This window comes from Chiloscyllium plagiosum, unplaced genomic scaffold, assembly GCF_037043375.1.
Source record: "Chiloscyllium plagiosum isolate Xiang-an unplaced genomic scaffold, Cpla_swu_hap1 HiC_scaffold_48, whole genome shotgun sequence".
NCBI classification, from domain to species: Eukaryota; Metazoa; Chordata; class Chondrichthyes; order Orectolobiformes; family Hemiscylliidae; genus Chiloscyllium; species Chiloscyllium plagiosum.
Genome location: NW_028270186.1, coordinates 7,765,994 through 7,784,838, shown reverse-complemented (window position 1 = coordinate 7,784,838; position 18,845 = coordinate 7,765,994). Strand labels below are relative to the sequence as shown.

The following is an 18,845-nucleotide window of genomic DNA, read 5'->3' as shown; positions in this document are numbered from 1 at the left end:
ATGGGAGAAGGGGAAAAAAAAGCGGCTTGTGGGTTTCCGATTGGTCGGAGCGTCTCGACCAATGACCAGAGAGTCTAGTGCGAGGCCGGGCGTCCGATTGGACAGCTGGCAAAGAAGGGGTAAGTCGGATTGACCAATCGGATTGCGAGCCGCCGCGGCTGCGTGGAAGGTTGGAGGGGCGGGGCGCTGGAAAGAAGCGAGCCAAGGCCCGAAGCCTGGGGCTGGATTTGGACCCGGATCCTTGGGGCACAGTGTCCTAGGATGGCGATGGCAGCAGGACAGGGTTTCAGTGGGCTGGAGCGGTGAGTGGAAAAAGGAGGGCGGTTTCCTCAGCACTTCCCACACCATCACTCCCCCCAACCAGAACCTTTCTGAAGGTCCATTCTCCAACCCGCCTACTTCCTTCCTCTCTCAGAGGATGACTCTGATTTAAGGAGGAGAAGGGGGGGGGGAAAAAAAGTAAAATTGCTGGAAAAGCTCTGGCACCCTTTCTTGGAGAGAGAAGAGAGTGACAAGAGTTCACCTTTTCCAGTCCAGTGTGACTCTTGTTCATGAGTCAGGATGACTTTTTTGGTTGTTGATCCACTCTCCCTCAGGTACACAGACCAGAAGGAGGGTCAACTTCCCCTCTGATAGCAACTACTGTCCTATGCCCTTGCCCCCTCCCCCCCCGCCAACCTGAATTTCCTCAGCATTCGCTGCTTTTCAGGATAGCCAGGATCCTCATGGCCAGATGTAGGGGTGGCGTGTGGGGTAGTTGTGAGGCATTGGGCATCCACGCTTCCTCCCCCTCTTCCCACCTGGCTTTTCATCCTCCGCACTCTGCTGGGGTCTTTTGTTGTGGGTAGGGGATGGGCACTTGTCCGGCCAACAGCATTTCTTGTTGGAACAGACTTTGAGGATGTCCTTGAAAGGTTTCCTCCCTCCACCATCCCTTCATTTCACTCGGTAACCTCTTGCCGTGATGAAGCTCAGAGCAGGGAAAGCTTGATTTGGGGCAGTGGGGTGATGTGTCAGACGTGCAGACAAAGTGCCCCTTGAAAAGCACAGGCTGGCAGTCACCATTGACTCGAAGCTGGGTATGTTGACCCGAGAGTGAGCATCGACATTGGAGTGCCAGCCTTCGTTTTCATTTCCAGTGGCATTGCTAAGTGATGATTTTCCAGGGATTTGAAACGTTTGCTGTCCAGAGTTTGTGTTGTCTATTGCACATATAGGCGGGTAGGTAACAGTGCAGCCATGTTGAATGTGACATTTGTGCAGGGTTTGTGCAGGGTTATCAATTCCTCTGTCCGTCCTAGGGTCGGATATTGCACTGACACACTGGGGACGATGTTCAGTTTCATTGTCAGTTTGTTACCCACGCTGAGAGTAGTCTTTTGTTTGGCTCATAAAAGATTTTGATATTTTTGGGAATAGTGTTTGTCAGCTCGTGCACACTTGTAGAGAATCTTTGTCTTCAGGATACTTAGTGTCAGACTCATTCTCTGAATGTACAATGATCAGTTGGATTTCCACCTTTGAGTGGGTTGGTTTTGCTAATCTGGATCAGTGGTGCTGGAAGAGCACAGCAATTCAGGCAGCTACCGAGGACAGGCAAAATCGACGTTTCCGGCAAAAGCCCTTCATCAGGAATAAAGGCAGAGAGCCTGAAGCGTGGAGAGATAAGCTAGAGGAGGGTGAGGGTGGGGATAGAGTAGCATAGAGTACAATAGGTCAGTGGGGAAGGAGATGAAGGTGATAGGTGAGGGTGGAGTGGACAGGTGGAAAAGGAGCTGGGCAGGTCGGACAAGTCTGGACAAGTCAGGGGATCGTGTTGCTGGAGGTTAGAAACTAGGATGAAGTGGGGGAAGGGGAAATGAGGAAACTGTTGAAATCCACATTGATGCCCTGGGGTTGAAGTGTTCCGAGGCGGAAGATGAGGCGTTCTTCCTCCATGCGTCTGGTGGTGAGGGAGCGGCGGTGGAGGAGGCCCAGCACCTCCATATCCTCGGCAGAGTGGGAGGGGGAGTTGAAATGTTGAGCCACGGGGCGATTTGGTTAATTGGTGCGGGTGTCTCGGAGACCCTGAAACGTCGATTTTGCCTGTCCTCTGATGCTGCCTGAATTGCTGTGCTCTTCCAGCACCACTGATCGAGAATCTGGTTTCCAGCATCTGCAGTCATTGTTTTTACCTGGTTTTGCTAATCCTCTAGAGATTCTATTCTCCAACAAGGAGCATCATGTATCATGTCTGGAGTGTTGGGAACATTATTATAATGGCACAGCTTTGCTTCATTGCAGCTCTCTTGCTAAGCCTCATATTGGATCCATTCATGAGGATCACCATGCGTTTCTAATCACTTCCTGTTGGCATTCACCAGGCAGGATATAATGATGAAATAATGCAGGCAGCCAAATTTGACACAGACTGTGCCAACCAGGAAGAATCTGTGGGCTTGTGTACTCCAAGAGGATGCTGAGGCTGCTGTTGCTGTCTGTGTTTTTCTTGGACTTGGCTTCCATTCTAACAGCACAGAAGACCCTATTAAGTTAGCATAACCAGTCTTGATCCCTTTTTGAAGATGGTTACAATTGTGACTTCCTGGAGATGTGCCACTTTTTCCAGATGAAGGAGATGAGATTGTGTATTTGAGCAAAGAGCATTTCTGTTTGATACTTTAATATGGTTTCTGAATGCATAAAAATCATTGTTAATTCTCAGCTCTTGGATCTTTTCAAACTTTGGTCATTCTGTGGTTGTGCCAAGATAATGGCAAAAGCATGCAATGGTTTGTGGTCAGGACTGAGACTTAATAGGGGATCGAACTGTTCCTTCCAAAAGAGCTTACTGCCTTCTGACCAGCGGGCCAGGTTCATTGGTGCTTGGGCCTGACATGATCTTGAGTTTTCTGAAGCATCCACACATGTCACGGCTATCAGCAGGTTGTCAGATTTCCTGAACATTTTCCAGTTGTGATCTCTTGTTACACCAAGGGTTTTATGTTGGACTTCAACTGTCATTCATCTGTAAACCTAATTTAGTTCCCTCAAATGCAGGAAACCCTTGCACTTAAGTTTTAGGAGTTCCTGGATGTCCTGGTTATTTGACTCAAAGGGACCTTCATCTTTCTTCAGAGAGAAACCAAGTGTCTCCTCAAAGGTGCTGTTCATGATGAGTTGAAGGGCAGATCAGATCCTATGAACATTCCGTGATTCCTGTTTGCTGAGTGTCTCCATGTGACAGGTGCTCACTGAATAGGCAGTTTTGTAGAGGAGAGTGTGAGGACTGCAGATGCTGGAGATCAGAGCTGAAAATGTGTTGCTGGGAAAGCGCAGCAGGTCAGGCAGCATCCAAGGAACAGGAGAATCGACGTTTCGGGCATAAGCCCTTCTTCAGGAATCTTTGTAGAGCCTTTGTAGAGTCATTGACTCCATTGATATTCATGTTCTGGTAACACTGTTTTTGCTGCCATTGCTGTTTTTAGGCCAAGTTTCCACTTTCAAATAGACCTGTTGAACCTCTACCCAGTGTTGTATGATTTTTAACTTTGTCCACCCCAGTCCAACACCAGCATCTCCACATCATGTTTTTGGGCCAGATGGAGATATTAGGCAATGGTCAGTGCAGCTCCTGTCATGGCGTGAATCATGCAGATATCGTTGAGGTCCCTCACTCGGGCAATGACAGAGTCAACCTGGTGTCAATTTGTTTCAAGTGAAAGCTTAACCATGCAATCTTCTGTTTGTCTCTCTGACAAGAAATGGTACTTGTTATCGAGGGGTACTCAGTTGAGATTCATTTTCCTCATTCATTCTTGCCACCCAAACATTTCCAGAGATTTGAGTCCCTCATCTTCTTTGGGTTACAGGGCAATAATGGATCCTGTTGAGAAATACTCTTTGGCCATGTCTGATGCTTCTAGCATTGGACCGTACACAATGACCACTGATCTGGCTTCAGATGAGCTGTCATGGTTGACTGAGTCTTGTTTATCCCAAATGGGGCCTCACTGTGATGGTCAACTCATTTGTTTTTTGATGACGAAACCAATCCCATGGAATCATTTTGCATCTTCAGTCTTGCCTTTCCAGAAGAGATTTGTCCACCTCCTTGTCCTTTGACTGGTCTTCTCCTTTCCACCATGTATAAGCCAGGCCATCAACGTTGCCTTTCCAGCATTGGAATTTCAGATTTGTGGTGTGACAGGAATTTGTGAGGGTCAATGTATTCCAGGTTCGCACTTTAATTTTGAGTGGGTTGAAAGTGACAGTGGGTGGGTTCCTTTAATGTGCAATGGCTGATGTATACTGACAATAAGATAGTGCTGGCGCAACAAGGCTCTGTCTACTGGCCAAGATACAGACAAGATTGGAGACCAGGCTACGAAACAGAGACAGGAACTGACCTGCATGTCTTATTGGCCCAATCACCTCTTACAAAACATAACAGCCCGGAATGCTGCTTGTTTCAGGCTTATTGTCAGAGCAGAGGTAGTGCTTTTCAACATTGCTCCCCTGTGAAACCAACGAAGACTCACTGCTGCCACAGCAGGCTGAATCTTTCACAAATGGTTGATCAGACACTTATAAACAAGTCGTATTATTATTGCAGCAGTGCTTTTTTTTCGCTCCAAGATTTCTAGTTATGCTTTCACCAAAGAGCAAAACCTAAAGTTGTCCCTCTGGAAAAAGAAAGGTATCCATGTGTAAAAACAGGCCGAACAGTTTGAGGGACAAATACTTTCAATTGTCTCACTTTGTGACTTGTTCAATAATTATAGCATGTTGTCACAGTTTGTATCATCGCAACTTTAAATCCCAAGGCACAGCGGTGGGATCAGCTGGGAATCAGCGTCGACTCAGGCAAATGAGCACAAACCTCCCTCTCTATCTCTCTCTCTCTCCTGCCCCCCCACCCCTCTGAACTTCACACATACCATTCTAATCCTCATGCCCATGCCCCTCGTTTCCTTCTGATTCTCAGGCCTTGAATCCCACTGACCCTCATTACCTTGTCATCTGATGTTCAGCTCCATATCCTCTCCAACTTCATGCTCCTGCCTCCCTGACCCATACGCCGTCTGATTTTCATGCACTCACCACCCATTCTTCCCCCCCCCCCCCCCCAGCAGATGTGACTACTCATTATGTGACCCTAATGACTCCACCTCTTCCAGACCACCTCCACCAGCATTTCGCCTCTAATCAGTTTATCCCCATCCTCTCCTTGCCCTCTCTTCCTTTGACCCTGTCCCCTCTTCTGTAACCACCTCTGGTCACTCTTAGATTCCCTCCACTCCTTCCTGTAATTCCCATACCTTTACTCTTTGTTGCTGCAGTCCCATCTCTCCAACCCTCTCCTGCATGTTTATTTTGTCAGCCCATGTGCGAGTGTCCAGGAACAAAAGATTAATTTCTTGGGCAGTTAACACTTAAGTCCCAGAGCATCACAGGGTGCTATCTCATGAGTTTAGCCTGAGGGTCAACATGCTGCAGGAGAGAGGTGGGGTTTGAGACAATGAGCTTTCAGGTTAACCCTGAGCTTGTGTGTTTGGACGTTATCGGTGAAAGATTCAATGGGGGTGGGGTTTGCAATTGTTTTAAAATGAAACCTACAGGGATATGCCCACCTAGAGTTGGCAAAGTTATCCTTTTTGTCTTCCAAATGTTGTTTTTCTTTGCTTATGCCTATCTTTAAGACATGATGATAGATGGAGCTACTGTCAAAGAGATACAATGTTTCCTCTTGTTTGATAGCAATGTCCTTGATTGCTTTCGGCAGGAACTGCTGGGTATGCTTTGCCACTGACCTTGATGACCGCTCTGCAGAATGGGTAAGCCCATGTCGATGTAAAGGGTCCACAAAATGGATACACCAGGCATGCCTACAACGATGGCTGGATGAGAAGCAGAAGGGGAACAGCACAGGCCGAGTGGCCTGTCCACAGTGCAACACTGAATATCTGATAGTCTTCCCAAAGTTAGGTGCGTACAAGACTTTGACCTCCTCTCTCTGTCTTCAGCTCCCCCGTGAAAAATGCTAAATTTATTAAAAAAAACTTTCCAACCACGATGTACTAATCAGCTGGTTTTCACCCTTCCGAAGTGCGTCATGTATGTTCAGCTACTTCATAAGAAACCATTCTTCCCAGCTGAGCCCAAGACTTGGAATGTGTCCAATACCATGCCTTAAATTCAATCTCCTAAAAAAGTCCTTTCGACTAAACATTAATCAGCCCTTTAGTTTGTTCATTAAGCGACTATAATTATACTACCTATAATTTACAGGGTTACATTGGTATTAGCACCGACTTTGCAGAACAAGAATTACAACACTCATAATTGATACATACAGAATTCAAGATAGCAATTAGGTCTCCATCTGGATCATTGTGATTCAGTCTACTGCCCTCATCTTTTAATGATTCAAGACTCCATACTGTACATCTCTATGACCTCTAAACTGTGTTCATAAACGTTTGATCGAAACTGTCAGTCTTGGTACTCACTGAATTTGTTGACCGTGACGGGCAAAAATAGGAAATGGAGGAACTCTTCTTCCTATTTTGGTAATTAACCATTACTTCATCCTTTTATGCCTAAAGAATTGTCCAAAGACATTGGCCAGTGAGCCAAAGGAGGAGATGTTAATAGGGGTAAACTTGGTTAAAAAGCTGAGTCTTAAATCTCGCTTTAACAAGATGAAGTGCAAAGGCAGAAAGTATCTTTCGGCTTGCAGAATGAGACTGGGGAGGTACCAGAAAGTACAAGATAACAAACACAGTTGTATGAATAAGCTAGAGATGAATACAAGAAGGGAAAGTTATTCGATCCTGACCGAGCACCAGGAGCTATTCAAGCCTCGGCAAAGTTTCCAAACTGGGAGCCTAATGACCAGATTAATATCTGAAAAGAAACCAGAGTATGATGCAGTTTTATGCATAACTTGTCTTCATGTTGTTTTTTGTAATTTTATTCTTCAGGTCCAGTCGTTTACTCCTTGCATCAAGTTGACCGCATTCTGTCCAAAGCCAGCCCCTTTGCAGCAGCCAGCATTGTGGTGGGGACCGTCTATTGGTCGGCAGTGACTTACGGAGCAGTGACTGTCATGCAGGTCGGCCTTCCCATATCAAGTGGATTGTTCTCCAGAGCCAAGAATTGTTAACTCACTGGCCACTTTGTATCAATTGTTAAGTCAGACCGTGACTTGCTGAAGGTAGCCCTTGTGTGAGCAAGCTGGTCCATATTGCAACAGGGACAACAGGTCAAGTCTGTGACCCTAAGTTGTGGAAAAACACAGTCAGTGACAATTATCGTTGGATAGTTCTGTCACTTGGAGGTGTTGAAGTATCATATAACTATTCAGTTTGCAATTGTAGTTTGCATGTCTTGTAATTGCATATCAGTTTTCTGCTCTACTTGTATTTTGAAAAAGGTTTGAATGTTGCATCGTCAACTGTGTGCAAGCAGTTTATGGTCAGATTTCAGTGGGCAAGCTTCACAGGTGTGTTTTGCTGTTTACCGCATAGCATAGTTGGAAGCAAGAAAGCTGCATATCCCATCCTGCCTGTATAGGTTGGTTACACTCCTGAAGCAGCCAGTTACTTCCATTTTACCGATGGAATTGACTTGCTCAGGTCACAATTCTGCTGGATTCATAGAGAACTCATTAATGAAGTCAGTAAGATTCTCTGGGACTTTCACTTGACCCTCACCCTTAGGGGAGAACAATTCCACTATCACGTAACTGAGTGTAGCAAAACTTGGAAATTTCAAAATTGTGAGGTAGGCCTCACAACAAAATAGATGGCAGTAAATTGTCAATTTAGTTCAATTAAATAACAGGGTAATTTGTCATGAGAAGAAGGAGCAATATGAGGTGAGCTGGGCCATGTCTCAAACCCTGATGCTTGTGGCCTGGGAGCTCTTAAGTGCTTACATTCGGTGATGAAGTCAGAAAATTCCCTTCATCAGTGCTGGCACTCCTTGCTAGATTGAGAAAAGCGAATTACGGATTTTCACGTTATTACATCGCATTAAACAGAACAAAGTATTTGAGAGTCTTGCAGAGCAGCAGCCTCCATTGTCTTTGGCTGTTGGTTTCATTAAGTGGATGTCAGTGAGCATAACAATTTACTTTGTGCAAGAACATACTAAATATGTACAGGATTGACCAAATGGCCTTTGAGAAGCTTCTTCAGCTTCAACTTTCCCACTCACTCCCCAAACCCTTTGATTCCCTGATAACCAAAAATGTGTCCATCCTGCCCTTACAGGTTTTCAACAATGGAGCATCCACCCCTTTTGCATTAAGGAACTTCAGAAGTTCAGAGCTCTTTTTAATGAAATGATTTCTCCTCATGTCAGTCCTAAGTGATTGGACCCTTGTGCAGAGACTGTCCCTTATCTTCAGTTTTGCTGACCTTGATGTCTGTCCTGTCAAACCCCTTGAGAATCATTTCTGTTTCAGTAGATCACCTCTCGTTATTGTCATTTCCCAAGAAAATCAGCCCAATTTACTGAACCTCACATCATGGGACAGCCACATGAAACCAGGGACTGATCTTGCCAATGAGTTTTTTGGGTTTTGGAGACTAGTGTTCAAAAGAAATATGTGCTTTTCACACAACATAACTCGCACAAAATTATAGTTTAAGCAAATAGTTCAGATTTGTTGGGGTGGGGGGGGGGGGGCATGTTATGTAAGCATTTAAGGGAATAGATGGTGAATCTCAGTGAGCAAAGATGAGTGGAGGCTTGACTGACGTCCCTGGGCTGAATTTCTGGTTTCTTCGCCAAACATCCTATATAATTCGACGCAAACAGATGGGTTTTGGAGAACACTGTAACTTGATCTGTCTTGATCTCTCTGTAGGTTGTTGGACATAAGAAAGGTTTGGACTTAATGGAGCGGGCAGACCCACTGTTCCTGCTGATGGGGCTTCCTACCATTCCTGTGATGCTTATTCTGGCCAAGATGATCAGGTGGGAGGACTTTGTGCTTCGCATGTGGCGCAAATACTCCAGCAAGCTGCAAGTTCTAAGTAACATTTTCCCAGGTGAGACTCCAGGCTGGTCCCATTAATCACTAATCACTGAATTGTCACTATAGACAGGAAGCCAAGAGATTTGAGATGGTTATTTAATTTTTTTTAAGAAGAATTGTAGCTCAGGTTGAGGTTCAGGTTGCAAGTTTGCTCGCTGAGCTGGCAGGTTTGTTTTGTCATCATCAGTAAATACATCGAATTGGACCCCATTTACCAACCTCTGACAAAAAAAACAAAAATGATGTCACCCACCTTAAGAGACGAAGACACATAAATGGAGAGTGGGACACAACACCAGCACCTCACCGGAGGCTCACTGATGATGTTACCTAGCATGATGACAAAACATCTGAAAACGAACCTGCCAACTCAGCGAGCAAACTTCCAACCATGGTTATTTTAGTTACTCCTTTCTCATGGATGGAAAAATGTTCATTCTAATCATGTATTTAGCATTAAAATGTTTTGGCTTGTGTATGTCAGATGTTCATATTTGTACCTTCAGTTGTGCACCCCTCCAATATCTCTGCATTGATCTAATCCTGGTTGCTTGACCTCAAATTTTAATCAATTGATGGTAGTGCTGACTGCTGCCTCTGCTGTCAGCTTTCATGTACTCTTTATGCTTTGCTAACCTTTCCTTCCTCCTTTGCGAACCTCCTTAAAATTGACCTCTTTATTCCAGATGTTTTTTGATCTCCTTAAGTGGCCTTGGGCAAATTGTGTTTGCCAGTGCTTCTGTGAAGAACCTTGGGATGTTTCAGACAACTCCGTCTCGTTTCACTGTCTGTTTTTTTTACCACGCGGTATTTTGATTGATCTCATACACTGTTCAATCTTTCAGTCTCTTGTTCTCATTGCATTTCTCTCACCATCACCCCTGTTTCTTAATTGCATTTGACACTTTCTAATCACATTGTATATCCAGTTTTTGCTGAAATTGTCCATCTTCTCTCTTGTTTGAGCAGCACTGCTCAAAATGATGGATCGCCAAATGCTGGAGAAGACCTGATAGATAGATAAAATGAAGAACTGTGGATGCCAGAGATCTGAAGCAAAAAGAGAAATTGCTGGAGAAATTCAGCAGGGCTGACAGCATCTGTAAGGAGAAAACAAAGTTAATGTCTGAAATAAGCGTCACTGAAGTTCAAACCTTGACACAGTTTTTATCTCCACCGATGCTGCCAGGACCTGATAGAGGTCATTTTTTAGTTGTTTCAAGTTGCTTTGAGAAATGAACAATGAAGTCATCCCTGCAGTAGCAGTTTGACTGGATGTATGTGCAGCTCCTTCATTTCATGTGTTATTCAGGTTGTGTTGACGTTTGAACATTGTGCAGGTTTTGGATGCCCCGTTCCTCGTGTACCAGCTGAGACTAGCTATCAGAGTGACCACATGTCTGTCTCCCGCATCTTGTGTGGTGCCCTTGTGTTCCCCACAATCTCCAGCATGGTTGGCAAGCTGATATTCAGTGGTGTTCACTCCAACCTCCAGCGAACCATCTTGGTGAGTATATGTACCACGTCCCTCGATTTTTCTCCCTTGCTCTCCCAAATGCGCTGACTTGTGCCGGGACTCGATTTCATTTGCACCATTGGTCTTTGGTCGTTCTGGAACGTCCAGTGCTTTAACTAGTCAGCTTGAGTGAGGTTGACTTTAAGGCTTTGCATTTTCTCAGTGCAAACAGAAGTCACCTGGGTAGTATCTTTTATTGTAGGAATGCATCATTCAAGCCCACTTTGAGTATGTTGCCTAAGCTGATGCTGAATGCGAAGCACAGTGGATTTTCCATTCCAGTGACCTCATGGTATTGATGGAAGGGGAATACCTGGTTCCTTCACTTACTGTCTACCATTCTTTCCTCATCCAGCACCACTAAAAGTAGATGAGCCATCATTCACCTCTCAGCTTCTTTGTTGTCTAATAGAAGAATTCATGCCCAGTCAGTGTGGAAAGCTCTTCTCAAAGGCCTATACAAACTTTTCCACCTGGATGAACCAACCTCTCACAACCTGTCCTGTCAAGCTCTTTACAATCTTCATACATTTCAGTGATATCCTTTCAAGTTGAGAGAATATAGTTTCATACTGTTCAGATTTTAATATCAGCCTGTTAATGAGTCATATAGCACAGAAACATGCTGACCAAGTTTCTCAAACTAAACTAGTCCCATTTGGCCCATATCCTTCTGAATGTTCCTCATTCATGTCCCTATCCAAATGTCTTTTACATTTTGAAACTGTACCTGCATCTACCATTTTCTCTGGTTTATGAAACACCTTTTTTGTGAAAAAGTTGCCCCTCGGGTCCCTTCTCAATCTTTCTCTTCTCAATTCAAAATTATGCCTTCCAACTACTCTGCATTGGTTGTAATCTCTCTTGGGCGGCTGTGTAAGTCAGCAGGTATATTGTCAGCTAAGCCTTTGGATAATGGCAGTTAGATTTCTATACCTCTTGGAGTGTAATCCCATTGCAATAGTCTCCTGTCTCCTCAAAAGGGAACAGGTATGTCATAGCTTAGGATCGCTTGTAATTTCCCCAGCGCCAAATATCCTGCTGATGGTCATAGTTAATTCCTCACAAAAGGCCTACTTGGGGCAAGATCAGAGGTTTGTGGTCAAGTGGCTTGTGTTGCATTCAGAGCCAATGCATGGACGGGAAAAGAAAATCAGAAAAATCAAGATTTTATGTTCAGTCTGAACCACTGTAAATTCATCTGAGGTTGATTTGAGGATAATTCCAAGTGAAACCTGTTAGACAGATCAATAGTTCTCAAGAATTTCTGTATCCTTGTGTCAAGGGTTTCTTTCTTAACAAATGCGAGAAAACTAATGTTGCATGGGCTCAAACATTCTCAAAGATAAAGGATGGTTTCAACCAAAGAATTTTGAATTGGGGTGAAGGGAATCCGGAAGTTGTTTTTGATGAGGGACACAAAGGGGCACGCGAACAATTTTCACTGAAGAGCGGCTTGTTAATTGGGAGGTTATCGATACAACAATGAAAGATGAGATTGGATGAAAATTGTCAGGACTTGAATTGCTGAATCAGTGACAGTAACAGAATGCAGAATCCAAATATTAAGGTGCTGTGGAAAAATATTCAACAAAAAAGGGAAAACAGTAAAACTGTGGGGAAAGCCAGCATTATGGGATGCGGAGAGATCATTCAGAGAGTCGTCCAATGCACAAATGGCTCTCTGCTGAATTGTGAAATTCCAATTGCTGCTGTATAGATGAATGGCCTTGTGAAACAAGGAGAGTCAGGCTGAACATTATGAGAAGCAGCTTTGTGGATCCATAGCACTTTGCAACTATCTTGCTGTGCATCAAGATTGACTTTCTGTCTCTGTCTCTCTCTCTCTCTCTCTCCCCCCCCCTCTGATCAGGGCGGGATTGCCTTCATTGCCATCAAAGGGGCCCTAAAAGTTTACTTCAGACAGCAGCAATATCTGATCCAAGCAAACCGCCGGATTCTGAACTATCCTGAGCGAGACGATGACCAGGAAGAACTCCAGGCAGGTTATGAGGATTCTGGGAGTGACTAAAATGGTGATTTGCAGAGATTTGAGCAGGTGTGCACTGAGATGGACTGTTTTCACTTCAGGCCTCATGGAATTGGCACTCGATATCATCCGTTTTGGGGACATCACCACACTGAGAGATGGCAAAATGCTGAGCTGGAATCCAGCCCCCATAGAGCTGGTCCCACTGGTTTCTTTTTAAACATGGACTGAATATCTACGCTCATTTTTAACTGGCATTACGTTCTTTAATCTCACTGCTTGTCTATTTGATATTTCAAACTCCTCTCAGCAAATCTCTGCCAGAGGCCACAGTCCCGAGCAGTACCATGCTTGAAAGTTCCTGTGCAAGTATGACACCATGGCTTGGCAGGACACGATTCCTCTGATTGTAGGATGCACAGTTTCTGTCTGAAGGCTGGGAGAACTTGAAAACTCAACAATGTTCTCATGGCATTTGTTGGACAGGAGAAAGCACTCCATCTCAAGTCTGTATGATACACCAGACTGTGCAGATTGTAAAAGGGATGGACGTAGAGTATCAGAGATGTGGATGGGATCTCAAGTGATTTCTGTCGACCTTGTAAGCAAATCAGATTGTTGGCATCTTTTAAAGTGATCTAAAAATTCTTCTGTCAGATCCTGTGATATTTCAGGCCACAAGAAAGAAGAGAAATGTAGTGAAAAGTTAAGTTTGGCATTCAGTGAAGTATCACAAGCTTCTGTCCCACAGAGAGAATTTTCTAAGCTCGTTGCATGTGGCTAAAACAAGTGTATCAAATTAAGTGACTTAATTTTATAAATATATATTTAAAAGTTGATAGTGTAGATTACTTTTTTTTTTAAACCCACAGGAAATAATTTATTTTTAATGGAATTTGCTTTTTTCCCTGATGTGGCAGCCCTAATAAATTGCCTATTTATGCAAAGCTACTTGGAATAAAATGAGGATTCTCAGTAAGTTGAATTTAATAAAAAAAAATGCCAGCTCTGAATTGTTGCCTGTTTCTTCCTCTGGTGTTGATGATGTACATGAATAAGTCTTGACATCAAGGCTTTTCTTTTTTCTCTCTCCTGTTGCTATTTCTGTGCAAGTACACAGAAATATTACAGAGGTTGTGCCACCCTGAGTTGATGAGTGAAGCAAGAGCAATGGGGTACTTGTTGCCTGGAGTGCAAATCACAAAGCATCATATATTATTTGTTCTGCCCCCTACTTTATGTCCCTACATTCAGGTAGTTTGGCAGCACATGGAAGGTGTGTTGCAATTGCTCTGGGGAAGCAAATGGAGAAAATAACACAGAGGTGAGATCTGGCAACTTGAACCTGCCTGAGCTCCTCCCAATTCTCACCCCTTTGATTTTCATTGCCTCATCAGTGGCGACCGGGCTTTCAGCTGCCCAGGGTCTAGACTGTGAAATTCACTGCCTGAGCTTCATAGTGTTTCCACCGCTGCATCTCCACCTCACTATTCTCCTTCAAGAATTTTGTTAAAACCTACATCTTGCACCAAGCTTATGCTCATGGACCTTAATTTTTTCTTTTGTCACTCCATGTCAAGTGTTAGAGGTGATATATGAAACCAAGTTGTTGCTGATATGTCAGTGAAACAATATCCCTTCCTTGTAGCTTTGTCATTTTCATCCTAAAGTCCAGAAGCTGAAGTGAGCAGAGCTATTCTGTTACTGGATTGTTCCACTTGCCCTCTGGATTATGTGTGACAGTGAGCTACTGGTTTGTGAATATTGATTTCCAAAAGCTGGTGGAACTGAAATATTCCATTAGTTTATTTGAGGTTAGTTCCCACCATTTTCTATTGCATCCTGAAAATTGCCTGTGCAAAGAATTACCTAAATCTCCTGTGGGATCTTCAGTCCCATGTTATTGTATTAAAAAAGAGATCGAATGTCAATTATTCAGTGGGGTCTTGATGGAAAGTGACCACAGCTGCATACTAATCAATGAAAAACTTGATCTTGAATATGGTGTTTCCTGCGACCAGTTACCTTACTCCTACAAGGTGTGTAAGCACATTTGAGCAGAATTTGTCCAAATATGCTGACGACATCTAATGAACAAGATTAAGACCAAACACTCATTCATTTTCTCCAGCCTCAGTCTGGGTTCTTCAGCAGAGTCGTCACCTCATTCAGGCATCCCCAACTTACACCACATTGTTCAATATGGTCCACTGACTCCTATTTATGTTGTGGCTGATGTTCACATCTTCGAATTTCCTCGAAAGTGTCGCATTTAAATAGCTGATTTACAAAAGTAATTGCCTACCGCACAAGACCTGAACAGCCTCCTTCAATTCCATAACCCAGTTTGTATCTTTGCCACATCTGTTCCTCCTTGCCCCACGATCAGTGATAAGGCCTTATGGCACGATAGCTGATCATACTGGAAATCTCTCTTTACAAATCTGTCCTTGACTTTAATACCTCCATTCACCCCAAAGCCTTTCAACCCTTTTAAACCGCTGCTGCATGTATTCCACTGCACACGTTTTTGACCTGCTTTTGTTCACTGGCGCTTAAAATCCTCAGTTTATACCTGTTGTTATACTGCATGCTCAGCCCCAACTTTGCCTTGCCTCTTGCAGTTCTGTAATTCATGAAAAATGTTCTCCTCCCCAGACGCCCTCTATTTTGTGTTTTGAAAGAGAGTTCATACCAGACTTGAAACATTAACTCTGTTTCTCTCTAGAGATGCTCCAGCTCTGCTGAGTTTCTCCAGCATTGTCTGTGTATATGACAGCTTTCAAGCATCTGCAGTAGTTGAGATTCATAGTCTTCCTCCAAATTTGCTCTTAATTCTCTCCCCTCTCGTTGCAAAATGAGCAGTCAGGCCCTCAAATAGGCTTTGCTCCAGGCTCTGGAATTTCTTGTATACTCCTTCTGGTTCTGTACCCTCTCAAGTCCACATTTTCTTTTAAAAAGGAAATCACTTATTCAACCAAATCTTCAATGGCTCCTTCTTTGGTTCAGTGTCCCTTCTCACTGATGATGAGTCGTGTGTATATCTTTGTGAACGTTGGGCGTATCATTTGTTGCTTCCCATTCTAAAGATCGACTTATTCCTGTTCACAATGGATTTTAACCTGAAGGAAGAGGGGACAGACTGAGATTCATGAGAACATGAGTAACAGGAAATGGGTCAGAGCAGGAAGGAATGGGTGTAGAATGCATACTTCAAGTAAATGACTGAAAACAAAGCATATTACAAGTCACTTCAGCAGTGAGATTTCAAGATCATGTACATTATGTGTAATTTGATTTGATTTTGTTTTTTTTGTCATGTGTGCTGTAATACAAAAGTACAGGAGTGCAATGAGAAGGGTGTAAGATTGCCACACATTACCGTGGGCGGCACGGTAGCACAGTGGTTAGCACTGCTGCTTCACAGCGCCAGAAACCCGGGTTCAATTCCCGCCTCAGGCGACTCTCTGTGTGGAGTTTGCACATTCTCCCCGTGTCTGCGTGGGTTTCCTCCGGGTGCTCCGGTTTCCTCCCACAATCCAAAAAATGTGCAGGTTAGGTGAATTGGCCATGCTAAATTGCCCGTAGTGATAGGTGAAGGGGTAAATGTAAGAGAATGGGTCTGGGTGGGTTACGCTTCGGCGGGTCGGTGTGGACTTGCTGGGCCGAAGGGCCTGTTTCCACACTGTAAGTAATCTAATCTAATCTAAACATGGTGCCATCTTCAGCTTAAGTATCTAGGTACAGACTCTTAAGAACAAAGTCGAAAGAAAGAACAAAATTAAAAGATAAACATAGCAGTAATTATAGTATAGTGCAAAACATACAAAATAAGGTTAAAAGCTACGTGTTGCAGATCTTAGTCTTAAATGGAAAATGAAGCTGAAAGTTCAAACATTCCAGTCTTAAGTGCTTAACCACAGTGGAACAGCACGTTGGTGCTGGCAGGTGGGACTAGATGGGGTTGGAATATCTGGTCGGCATGGACAGGTTGGACCAAAGGGTCTGTTTCCATGCTGGACATCTCTATGACTCTATCTTGAGTCTGGAGTCTCGAACTGGTATGAGACCCTCTTTGCATTTAGTTATACTTCATTTCAAAACTGATATATGTCGCAGAGAGAAAATTACATTTTCTAACAGTGTTTGGCCGCACCTGCAGAGATTCAGCACCTCCAAATTTTGGTCATCTGCCTTGCACAATGATTCAGTGTTGTTTATCCAGCCATTCAGCCAAAATTCAACATACTTCCAAAAACTTGGGATTCTCATCCTGATGGCGAATGTAGTGTGCTGGTTTAACTTGCTCTCCACATTTCGGCCTGAGGTTGTGAGTAAATGAATAGTGTGTAAGTGTTACACATGCACTAATCATAGACAGTAAAAGGTAAGCTGAGATGGATTTTTTTAACTTAGCTTTTGTGCCTTTTTTTCTGTCTCTGAATCCATTCTTTCTTTTCATCTCCATTCCTGTATCTGCACCTGATATGACTGTGCTATTTGCCCTTCTCTTCCTTCATCCCTCTCTCTCTCAAACCTTAAATTCTATGATTAATTTGCTTTGCATTGACAGGCAGAAACTTTGAAACGTCAGGAAGCAGATGGGCGGAGAGAAATCTAACATGAATCTGAAAGTGGAGGTCACAAGTGTAAGGTCATCACGAATAGGAATTTAGGGGCAAGTTGTTTGGCCCGAGTGCGAAAATCTGGAATAGGCTATCAGAGGGAGTAGTTGAGATGAATAGTGCTGATGCATTTGCATAGGAGCTAGACAAACACAAGAGAAAGGAATATGATATGCTGATGGAGTTCAAGGAATTCAGGAACGTGAAGGCTTGGGTGGAGCCTAAAACAGCTGCAGAGAGTGATTGGTCAGAATTGCATGTTGTTATGCTGCATTTCAGGAGCAACTTGTAATGCAATTTTCCAGTTTTTCAACTAAGAATCATGCGAAATAATTGTGACAAAAAGGGATTGGAATCTCATACAAAACAAAATTTAATGTAACTAATTCACTCATTGCAAATCAATGGGCCTTATCGTGATCATCAATAAAAAGTGATCAGAAATCTGTTTGTTCACCTTTATCCTCTTGCACAGACTGTTTGCTGAAGATTGAGAGTTACGAAGGAGTAGTCATTCTCTGCTACCCCTCTTTTTCTATCACAGTTTTGAGCATAAAAATCTCGGTGCTGTCTTCCAAATGACATGTTAAAACAGGCAATGTCAGGTGAACATGAAAGGTCCCATGGTTCTATTTTGAAAAAGGGTGGAGAATTATTCCATTGACCAATATTTATTGCTCAAACAAAATCACAAGAATCAGATTGTCTGGCTTTAATCGCAGTGCAGTGCTGTTTGAGGAATCTTTGTTGTGTGCAAATTGACTGCCATTTTCCTACAACATACCAGGGACAAGACTTCAGAAGTACTGAATTGCTTGTGAAGCAACTTTTTTTTCTGTTCATTTACTCTTTACGCAAATACAGATGGTCTGGCCAGACATATTTATCATTTATTTGTTAGAAATGTGTTTCCTCATTCTTGCTGTTTCGTGTCCTGTTAAGGGTTAGTTCTTTAGATATCTTCCTCTCTGGCAACTCTTCTGTCGTGTGTGAACATGGCTTGATAATTGGGAGATATCAGAAGAAATTAGCTGTTAACCTGCGACATACATTTTAAAGCAGCTGCTATTTTATTGATTCTTCCAGAGGACAGTTTTCTCCCCTGAACACGTTTGAAGGTACAGGCTCCTAAATTAAGCTCTCATAATTGGAAGGTTTTGTTTTGCAGACAATTGTATACTTACAAACTGAGATTAAGGTAAGATTGATTATAATTTGTACTGTGCATTAAGTGTTGCATCTTCACAATATGTAGTGGCAACTTTTACATTTCTGACCAATAGTTTTGTTTCAGTGAGGGATTGAAGGATGGATCAAGTCCTATGGAAACACAGAAGATAGGAGCAGGAGGAGGCCATTCAACCCTTTGAGCCTGCTCCACTATTCATTACTATCATGGCTGATTGTCCAAATCAATTGCCTAATCCTGCTTTCTCCCCACAACCTTTGGTCCCATTCGCCCCAAGTGCTATATCTAGCCACTTCCTGAATACATTCAATGTTTTGGCAGCAACTACTTCCTGTCGTCATGAATTCCACAGGCTCACCATCTCCTTCCTAAATGGTCCACCCAGAATCCTCAGACTGTGACCCCTGGTTCTGGGCGCACATGCCATCAGAACATACTCCTTGCATCTACCCTGTTTCATCCTGTTAGAATTTCATAAGTCTTTCTGAGATCTGAGC

At 43.4% G+C, this 18,845-nt stretch overlaps 1 protein-coding gene across 1 annotated transcript; it reads left to right on the top strand.

The window, feature by feature from the left end:
• The first annotated feature begins 148 nt into the window (after positions 1 to 148).
• On the top strand, positions 149 to 13,547 carry LOC122543066 (E3 ubiquitin-protein ligase MARCHF5-like). Its single transcript, XM_043681277.2, has 6 exons — positions 149 to 302; positions 5,765 to 5,967; positions 6,966 to 7,096; positions 8,858 to 9,041; positions 10,369 to 10,535; positions 12,418 to 13,547. The coding sequence occupies exons 1-6, from the start codon at positions 262 to 264 to the stop codon at positions 12,574 to 12,576; spliced, it is 885 nt and encodes a 294-aa protein (XP_043537212.1). The 5' UTR covers positions 149 to 261; the 3' UTR covers positions 12,577 to 13,547.
• The last annotated feature ends 5,298 nt before the right edge of the window (positions 13,548 to 18,845 follow it).

Coding starts and splice junctions, on each gene's coding strand:
- LOC122543066 (XM_043681277.2), top strand. CDS start 262: ATGGCGATGGCAGCAGGACAGGGTTTCAGTGGGCTGGAGCG. Junction 5,968..6,965: donor GATAGTCTTCCCAAAGTTAG/GTGCGTACAAGA, acceptor TTTATTCTTCAG/GTCCAGTCGTTTACTCCTTG. Junction 10,536..12,417: donor ACCTCCAGCGAACCATCTTG/GTGAGTATATGT, acceptor CCCTCTGATCAG/GGCGGGATTGCCTTCATTGC.